Source organism: Cebus imitator, unplaced genomic scaffold (genome assembly GCF_001604975.1).
Source record: "Cebus imitator isolate Cc_AM_T3 unplaced genomic scaffold, Cebus_imitator-1.0 Scaffold12, whole genome shotgun sequence".
In the NCBI taxonomy this organism is placed as follows: domain Eukaryota; kingdom Metazoa; phylum Chordata; class Mammalia; order Primates; family Cebidae; genus Cebus; species Cebus imitator.
In genome coordinates this window covers 10,165,116-10,175,476 of record NW_016107327.1, presented here as the reverse complement: position 1 = coordinate 10,175,476, position 10,361 = coordinate 10,165,116, and the positions used below count along the sequence as shown (strand labels likewise).

The 10,361-nt window shown below is 40.0% G+C and overlaps 1 protein-coding gene across 1 annotated transcript in view; it reads right to left on the bottom strand.

The window, feature by feature from the left end:
- ABHD3 (abhydrolase domain containing 3, phospholipase) overlaps positions 1–10,361 on the bottom strand; it is a 45,643-nt gene that overhangs the window by 24,205 nt on the left and 11,077 nt on the right. The window contains exon 4 of the mRNA XM_017498831.1: positions 5,014–5,059. Within this exon, the coding sequence (XP_017354320.1) occupies positions 5,014–5,059 (46 nt within the window). The remainder of the gene's footprint in view (positions 1–5,013; positions 5,060–10,361) is intronic.

Below are 10,361 nucleotides of genomic sequence, written 5' to 3'. Positions count from 1 at the left end.
AAAAAAAAAAAAAAAAAAAAAAGAAATTCAAGGAAGCAAACTAATTAATTAAATGTATACTTCTTATACTCTAATGATCTAATGAGTTAATACAGTAGCAATCATGCCTTGGATTATAAACAGCTTAGTTTAATTTAATTTTAATTAATTCATTAATTTTTTTGAGATGGAGTCTCACTCTTGTTGCCCAGGCTGGAGTACAGTGGCATGATCTGGGCTCACTGCAACCTCTGCCTTCTGATTCAAGTGATTCTCCTGCCTCAGCTTCCCAGGCAGCTGGGATTACAGGTATGTGCCACCATGCCTGGCTACTTTTTGTATTTTCTGTAAAGACAGAGTTTCGCCATGTTGGCCAGCTTGGTCTCGAACTCCTCCAACTCCTGACCTCAGGTGATCTGTCTGCCTCAGCCTCCCAAAGTGCTAGGATTACAGCCAGCGCACTCAGCCTATTTTTATTTATTATTTTTTAACTTAATAGAGATAGGGTTTCACCATGTTGGCCAGGCTGGTCTTGAACTTCTGGGCTCAAGTTATCTGTCTGCCTTGGCCTCCCAAAGTGCTGGGATTACAGGCAGAAGCCACTGTGCATGGCCCTAAAAAGCTTTATTTTCCGATATTTCAAGTTTATTATTTCTTTTTGTTTGTTTTTGAGACGGAGTGTTGCTCTGTCACCCAGGCAAGAGTGTAGTGGCGCAATCTTGGCTCACTGCAACCTCTGCCTCTGGGTTCAAGTGATTCTCCTGCCTCAGCTTTCCAAGTAGCTAGAACTAAAGGTGTGTGCCACCACATTCGGCTAATTTTTTAATATTTTTAGTAGAGATGGAGTTTCACCATATTGACCAGGCTGATCTTGAAGTCCTGGCCTCAAGTGATCCGCCTGCCTTGGCTTCCCAAAGTGTTGGAATTACAGGCATGAGTCACTGCCCTCGGCCTCCTGTTTATTATTTAATGTGAACTTGAAACATCCTTGCGAAGTGGCAAGTGTACATTACTACCTTTTTCAGTTAAGAAAAAGAGAGAAAGGTTATTTGACTTGTACTTTATCACTTATAGCTGGTTTGTGGTGACAACAGAACTTGAACTTGGGACTTCTTACTAAGTCTGAGGTGCTTTCTGCTACATACACTCAAGCTGCCTGCCAGACTGTAACTCTAACAACTTAGTGTGTTACTAGCTATTTTGAGACATGTATTTGCTGGGGGCTACTAGTTAATCAAAATTTAACCGACACACTGTGTAAGACTCCAGAGACCCAGCAAACTCAGTGAATTAGAACTCAGTGAATTCTTCCTGGAGATTTTTCAAAAATACAATTAAAGCTTATGAGCTGAAAGTTACTGGGCTGCTGCACTATTTCAAAGCAAATTTCTAATTAACTTATTTTTTTTGAGTCTTGCTCTGTCCCCCAGGCTAGAGTGCAGTGGCGCAATCTCGGCTCACTGCAACCTCCACCTCTCAGGTTCAAGCAATTCTCCTGCCTCAGCCTCCCAAGTAGCTGAAATTACAGTCGCCTGCCACCATACCTGGCTAATTTTTGTAGTTTTAGTAGAAACAGGGTTTCATCATCTTGGCCAGGCTGGTCTCGAACTCCTGGCCTCATGATCCACCTGCCTCGGCCTCCTGAAGTGCTGGGATTACAGACGTGAGCCACCACATCTGGTCCTAGTTAACTTTAAGGAGAGAATGTTTTTAAAGCATCCTTCTCCTCTTTTTCTCTCCTATTTGTTGTTTCTTTTTTAAATGTATATATATATATTTTTGAGACAGGGTTTCAATATGTTGCCCAGGCTGGTCTTGACCTCCTGGGCTCAAGTGATCCTCCCACCTTGGCTTCCCAAAGTGTTGGGATTGCAAGTGTGAACCACCACTCCCAGTCTGTTGTTTCTTAAGCTTCCAACTGTCAACCTACCCTTTTGCTCTACACATGCCCTAACTAATCTCAACTACTCCTGAGCTTCAACTTCTACCTGCACACTGATAATCTCAGTCTCTCTCTCTCTCTGTTGCCTGCCTATTTCTCCTGAAGGCCAGTCCAGTACCTCCAAAAATTTATTGAAATTTCCACCAGGATGATCTAAAAGCACGCTAAACATCTAAAATGAAATCTGTTATCTTTGTTACATCATAATCTCACAAATTCTCCTAAATTTCCTATTTCAGCAAATACCAGCATTTTCCATCAGCCAGCCAAGCTTGAAATGTTACCCTTGACTCCCTTGTCTTGACTTCCCACAATACAGCTAGTGCTCGACTTACGACCACGATTGGGACAGGCAGACTGGTCGTAACACGATTTGGTCATAAGTTGAGTAGGCTATAATGTACAGTTGAAATGGTGCACGCGGAGATGGTAGTGCTGCCGGAAGCTGGTCTGCACTGTCGTCCGCCCAGCTGGGCAACATTTGCGCTGCCAGACGGGGAGCAGTCGTGGCTAGCGATTGTGGTCGTAAAGTCGAATGGTCGTAAGTTGCATAGGTCGTAAGTCGATCAATACCTGTACAACTAATACTATTTTCTTCTCCATGAATACTACTTATTTTTGCTCTCTCCTCTTTATTCTTCCTCCATCTGCATTCAAACTCCAAACTCCACATAGGTCTGTAGTAACTGCTTTCTAACTGGCCTCCTAGCCTCCAGCCTCCTTCCCTTCCATCTCTTTCTTTCCTACACACCACTGCCATGGTTCCCTTTCTAAAACATGACCATGATCAAATTATGCCCTTGCTTCAAAACATCAATGGTTCAATACCGGGTTTCTTAGGATTCTACATGTGACTCTTTAAAATCTGGCCCTACTCTTCCAGAAAAATTCCTGTCACTTCTGGAATAGTAAGAAACCATAATGGTGAAGAATGTAAGCACATAGTCAGATCACCTAGGTCTGAATCCTAGTTCTGCTATTTATTGGTTGGAATAAGTTCCTAACCTACCAGTGTCTTGTTTTCTTCATCTGTAAAATGCAGGATAGGGCCAGGTACAGTGGCTCATGCCTGGAATCTCAGCACTTTGGGAGGATCACTTGAGCCCAGGAGTTTGAGACCAGCCTGGGCAACAGAGTGAGACACCATCTCTACAAATAAATAAGTAAATAAATAAATAATCAGTTGGGCATGGTGACGTACACCTCTGGTTCCAGCTACTTAGGAAGCTGAGGTGGAAGGATTACTTGAGCCTAGGAGTTTGAGACTACAGTGAGCTGTGATTGTGCCACTGCACTCCAGCCTGGGCAACAGGGCAAGACCTTGTCTCCAAAAGGAAAAAGGAAATGCGGGATAATGGTGACTATACTTACCTAATTCATTGGGTTGTTTCTATTTCTTAATAGTAAGTAGGAAAAGATGTAACTGATACATTCTACAGATTATATAAATATTAGATAAAATTATCATCATCATCCAGCCATAGTAAGTAGTTGCTATTCCATGCACTTTATAATACCTTGCTCTTTGTGCTGAGAGAGCCTCTCTCCTCCCTTTGGAGGTTCAATACCACAGCCTTCAAGATCCAACTCAGAATGCTACTCCTCTCTAAGTTCTCCCACCTCCCCCAGGCGCTTTGTTACTCTTTCCCTTTGTACTCTGTAGCCTTAATAAAGGCTACTGTTACACTTAGCACTGTGTATATTTTTATTGACTCCCACAACTAAAGTTTGAACTCCTGAAGATTAGGGCTGTGTCTCATTAATATGTATATCTTCACCCTATTGCCTTGCACAGTGCCTGATTTAACAGGCACACACCATGGCTTTGCTCAATGAACAGATCTTTGTCCTTCGCTTTATAGAGAACTAACTAGCTCGGCTTTGCAGCACATTATTTCCTTGAGAGGCTCAGACCATATCTTCCCCCGCTTTGTGTCCTGGAATAATGCACGGCAGACAAGAGCTGCTCAAAATGATCTGCCTGGGCCAGGGCCACAGTGACACATTCAAATCTTTCCCTTTAGAGTATATTATCTGTCTACGAGATTCCTAAAGGGCTGGACTGAATGAGGAAATGTGAACTTTCACATCAAACTATTTATTACAAGGCAATTGCATAAGACTGTAACACTCTATAACCTTTGCTTTTGAAATCGTATTTATCTTCATTCCCTCCAGCAAGAGCTTTTTTCTTCCCAAGTTCTTATAAAGTGTTGACATTTGTGACCTGACTGTAAATTTTTATTTCCAGCATGACTTAATTATTTATAGTCTTAATGTCATTTTCTATCAATGACCCAAAAAAGTTTCTTTCAATTCTAGTAGAATTGCCTTTGTCCTGTTGAGATTGTAAAAAATGAAGTTAAAAAGCTAAAGAAAATTCTAGGGAGTGGAGTATTTCTCATTCCAACTCACAGATTTAAACATCTGACAGAATGATTTTCTAAGAGGTGAAAGATCTATCCTAGCAAAAACTCAGAATTGGAGGAAAAAAAAAAGACCTGATATAAATTTTAAAAGGTTTCAATAACATTTCCACCATGTAAATTTCAGCTGGCAAACAGGCATATAACACACAAAATTGTTTCATGACAATAAACATAAATTTCATAAATTTCATAAGTGAAAAAAAAGTCACTGTATTAATTTGTTTTGCATTCGTTCATTTTTAAAGAAAATGTGTTTTGCATTAAAAACGAGGCCTTCTCTTCCCAGTTCTCTCCAGAATCAGAAAAAGCTGGGTTGAGAGGGTAGAAAAAAAAATGATGTAGATGAATAACTATTGATGGTAAAATATAGTAAGTACAAAAGTTTAGTTACCAAATAGAATCTTAATTTTTATAAAGATAGTAATATATTACTTTTTCTTATATATATAGAATCTGAATGAACACAGACTAAGGGAATTTCCCTGGTTATATAATTATGGGTCTTGTAAATTTCCTTTTTTTCCGTATCTGTATTTTTCTATAATAAATTTGTATTGCTTACATAAACACAGTTATTTTAAATAAAAAGAATATGCTTTTTGTTATAAAACTAGAAATGATTCTTTAAAAAAATTAAGACTGTTATCATTTAAATTTACTTACCAAGAGATTCTCCCCCGCCACTCCTCTGTTGTTAAAAACCACACATCTAAAAACCAGGAAAGTAATTTTCGTTATTTCTACACATGATTCTTGCTCATGATATAATATTAAAGTCGTCTTACTGACACTGATTTAGAGTACTAAAAGATTTTAAAAATCTGTCTTACAGGTATGATAATGTTTGACAATTTCATCTAAATACACTAAAATAAAATTCCAGTTCTCTAAATTCCACATGTGGGTTCAAATTAGAAAACTGCATATTGAAGTGATGTTAATTTTTCCTACCAAAAGAGTAGAATATTTCCAACTTCTTCCTATGCACATATGTGAGCCTCCAATAAATGTTTTTAAAACAATTCTAAATACAAGTCAAATTTAAATGGTTTTTTTTTTTTTTTAAGACAGAATCTCCCTCTCGCTGCCCAGGCTGGAGTGCAATAGTGCAATGTCGGCTCACTGCAACCTCTGTCTCCCGGGTTCAAGCAATTCTCCTGCCTCGGCCTCCTGAGTAGCTGCGATTACAGGCACCCACCACTGCGCACAGCTAATTTTTTTGTATTTTTAGTAGAGACAGGTTTCACCATGTTGACCAGGCTGGTCTTGAACTCCTGACCTCATGTGATCCACCCACCTCGGTCTCTCAAAGTGCTGGGATTACAGGCATGAACCACTGTTCCTGGCCATGTTTTTGCTTAAAACAAAGAAAAAATATATGTTTTCTACCCATTGTATTTGCAACATTCATACGTATCTATTTATATCCTAAGAAATAGCTCTTGTTCCATTAAGGCTCAGCAAACATGCACACCAGAATTTTACATGAAGTGTAAACATCACAAGTAGAGCCACGAAGAGCCTGGCACTTGAGCTGGTGGGATGGGTCACTTTATGCTACTGCTTAGTGTTCAGTTGACCTAGGTGGGAAAGGTGACCTTGGGTTTTCTCTGACCCTGTTTTTATCTGCTGGGTAAATGGGCTAAGATCAATGTAAAGGGTTTGGATCAGTGTTGGCTCATGTAAGTAATCAGTGAAAGTTAGCTATCGGTAGTAATGGTCGTTGTAGTGTTGTGTGGCTTCAAAAGTTATTCTATATTTACAATATTTAACTCTCATTTAACTTTCAGGGAAACATAGCCCCAGATATGTATTTTTACCATCCTTAGACAAAATCCTGACCTGTGTCTACACAGGTTCTCACTGATTTAGTAAGTCTATATTCACATCAATTAAAATTCATTTGATTTTTGTCTGATTATCCAGCCAATCCTGGGCATTTAAGCTTCCAAATCTCTTCTTTCAGGGTGCTGCTAAGCACTGTACAGGTTCTAATCACCGATGAACTGACTGCTTTATAGAACATACAAAACTCTGAGTCTTCTCAGGGAGGCTGGATCTCAAAGCACACCACCTTCATTTAATGTGGAATGCAGGCTATGTTCTTGTGAAGGAATTTTCTTGCAACTGAAAAGTCATACAGAAAATTTTATTAGGCCCAGCTGAAAGAAGATAAATATTTAGAAACCTCAGAAATCCTATTTGAGAAATAGCTAGAAATATTACATTTTATTGACTCATCTAAGAGAAAATCTTTTTTCCTTCTTTGAGACATGGTCTTACTCTGCCACTCAGGCTGGAGTGCAGTGGTGCAATCACAGCTCATTGCAACCTCAGCCTCTCATGCTCAGGCAATCCTCCTGCCTCAGTCTGCTGAGTAGGTGGGACCACAGGTGTACACCACAATGGCCCAGCTAATTTTTTTCTTTTCTTTTTTTTGTTTTTTGAGACAGAGTCTCACTCTGTCACCCAGGCTGTAGTGCTGTGGCACGATCTCCACTCACTGCAATCTTCACCTCCCAGATTAAAGTGACTCTCCTGCCTCAGTCTCACAAGTAGCTGGGATTACAGGCGCGTGCCACCATGCCTGGCTAATTTTTATACTTTTAGTAGAGACAGGATTTCACCTTGTTGGCCAGGTTGTTCTAGAACTCTTGATCTCAAGTGATCTGTCTGCCTCAGCCTCCCAAAATGTTGGGATTACAGGCGTGAGCCACCATGTCTGGCCAGCCTGGCTAATTTTAAAAAATTATTTGTAGAAACAGGATTTCACCACATTGCCCAGGTTGGTCTCTAACTCCTGGGCTCAAGTGATTCTGCTGCCTTGGCCTCCCAAATGCTGGGATTACAGGCATGAGCACAGTGCTCAGCTCGAGAAATCTTAAACTATAAATACATGCAGAAAAGTTAGAGTAGGTTCAGCGACTCCTTTACCTTTTCTTGTTATGAAGAATGGCAAGACGTCTGGATATAAATAAAATTTCAGTTCGCCATTTGTATTTACTTGCATAAGCACCTAAGTCACACAGGAATCAGTGCTAAAGTTAATTATGACCTTGAAACTTGAAGCTCCCAGTCATTCAGAAAAGAACCACTTTAGAGTACAAACATTAAATGAGGATTAAAATGGCTTCTGGGGCAAGATTGTCATCATGTAATTGCCAGGGAAAGAAGGCAAGAGCACTAGTGAGGGGAAAGAAAAAGATGATTTGCAAACTCATGAAAAAGCAGCCTATACATCTGGGATTTTCTTCTGAACTGTAGACTAGGATATTTGCACTCCCTTCAGGCAACTTTGGAAAGTGGATCATAGTTCTGGTAGCTCTTGCTAGAGGAGGAATTGTACTGACCTCTCCATAAGGCTTTGTTCCTAACAATGTTTATTCAGTAATAGTCACCATTGCTTCAAGCCTTGGACGTGGGGCAGAGATAAGGAAGAATAAGGGAGCAAAGCAGCTACAGAGGATGGCGGAAAGAAGTCTGCCATTCGGCCCCTTCTCCCATTCCAGCTAGTGATGAGCAACCAGCTCTTTTCATTTAACCCCTTTGCTTACTCTGACAGTCATCAGGGAACACTTTACACATACAGCTAAAAGAGCTGGCTGTGAAACTACTATTCCTGAGATTGAAATGTCTGTAAACCTCTTCTTCTTTTTAATTTTCTTTAGAGATAAGATCTCTCTGTTGCCCAGGCTGGAGTGCAGTGGCACAATCATGGCTCACTGCAGCCTCAACCTCCTGGGCTCAAGTGATTCTCAGCCTCCCGAGTAGCTGGGACTATAGGCACAAGCCACCATGCCTGGCTAATTTTTAAATTCTTTTGTAGAGATGAGACATAGGGAGCTATGTTGCCCAGGCTGGTCTTGAACTTGTGAGCTCCAACAATCCTCTGGTCTCCGCCTCCCAAAGTTCTAGGATTACAGGTATGAGCCACTGTGCCCAGCCTCTGCTAAGCTTCTGTAACAGCTCTCTCCAATTAATTTTTACAGTCATCTCAAACAATTCTAAAGGGCATGTATATGAGGGAAATTGTTCTGCAAAGCTTATTTTTCCTACATATTTGAACTATATAATTTTTTCCCTCAAAACAAGGAAAATATAAAGAGAAGAAATATTAAATAAAGAACAAACCTGGTAAGAAGAACTTTCTGCGACAAGAGAACCCATTAACCAGGGAAGCAGATGGGTCTCCTTTAATGAAGGTTAAATAAAAGCAAGAAATTACCTATAGCACAGAGTTTCTCAATCTTTAGTACTATGGAGATTTCAGCCCAAATAATTCTTTGTAGCAGTGCTGTCTTGTGTATTATAGGATACTCAGCAAAATCTCTGGGGTCTACCAACTAGATGCCAATAGCACATGCCCCAGGCATAACAACGAAAACTGTCTTCAGACATTGCGAAATGTTCCCTGGGGCAAAACTACTCCTAGGTTGAGACATACTGTCACGGTGAGATGGACCAGAGAGCCTCGAATCTGCTCAGGCTTGAACCCTGGAGGTCAAGACTGCAGTGTTGTGATCACACCATTGCACTCCAGCCTGGGTGATAGCGGGAGAGCCTGTCTCAAAAAACAAGAACAACAACAACAAAAAGTAGCAGGGTCTGAGTTCGGGCACCTAAGAAAAGCAGTGAAACTTGTCTGGGTTTTGAGTACCTGTCTAGGCCTAGTTCCCAAATCTGTAAATTTATCAGGCAGTCTAAAATATTTTTCAGTTCTAATTCCCCAAATCTTTGAGTCTTAGAAATAATAATCAGCAAAGGGTAGAGTGAGAGGAGCATTCACGAATCAGCTAGGCATATGATTCTGATTTCAGGTAATAATAACAACAGGTAACTTTTACTTGTGTTTACTATGTGGCCAGATCATGTTCTAAGCACTTTACATGAATATTAATATTGGAATAACTCATTTATTCATTCAATAATATTTACTTTACTAAAGATTGAGTTAGAGCCTGTAGTAGAGAAACAAAATAACAGCATAAGGTTCCTCGCCTCAAGGAGGGTACAATCTAGTTAGATTGAAAATATATGCAACATATATTCAGTTGAGTGACTACAACAAAGGTAATAAGACAGTACAGGATTCAATGTCCAATGAGTAGTATAGACAATAAAACTTTATGCGGTCAGGAGGGGCAAGACTGATTAAGAAAGGCTTCATAAAAAGGTAGATAGAGCTTATATGAGAACTTGAAAAATAGTAAAGATTCCAGCAAAAGGCAAATGTGAGATGCATTGTAAAGGGAGTAATGTAAGCAAAGATATAAGGTGAGAATGTATTAAATGTTCTGAGGGATGAAAAATCAATTATCAGTTGAAAAGTAGCTACACAGACAGTAATAATAGAAAATAAGAATGGAAAAATAGGTTAGGACAAAAATTAACATAAGGTTCTGAATTCCAGGTTAAGAAAAGATGATAAGGAAGTTCTGCCTCTAGTAATGTCCAGGTAGATGCTATAGGGCCAAGCCTTCCATAGAATAATAACTATATATTCTTGAAAAAATATAAAGGCAGTAGAGAAGAACAACAACAAAGAAGCATGCAGAAACTGAATTGGAGTTGACACTAGGAAAATGAAAATCATACTGGGTGAGTTTTCAATTTTTACAGCTTCTTTTTTCACCTGAGGGAAGACAGTAATCGATAACACTCAAATGATAAATATAAGTTGGATAGAAATGCTCAGTCTCACAAGCTTGAACTATTAAAACAGAGTTTGGGGCCGTGGCTCACACCTGTAATTCCAGCACTTTGGGAGGCCAAGGTGGGCGGATCACTTGAGGTCAGGAGTTCAAAACCAGCCTGGCCAACATGGTGAAACCCAGTCTCTATTAAAAGTACAAAAATTAGCTGGGCATGGTGGCAGGCACCTATAATCCCAGCTACTCAGGAGGTTGAGGCAGGAGAATCACTTGAACCTGGGAGGTGGAGGTTGCAGTGAGCTGAGATCATGTCACTGCACTTCAGCCTAGGAGACAGAGTAAGACTCTGTCTCAAAAAAA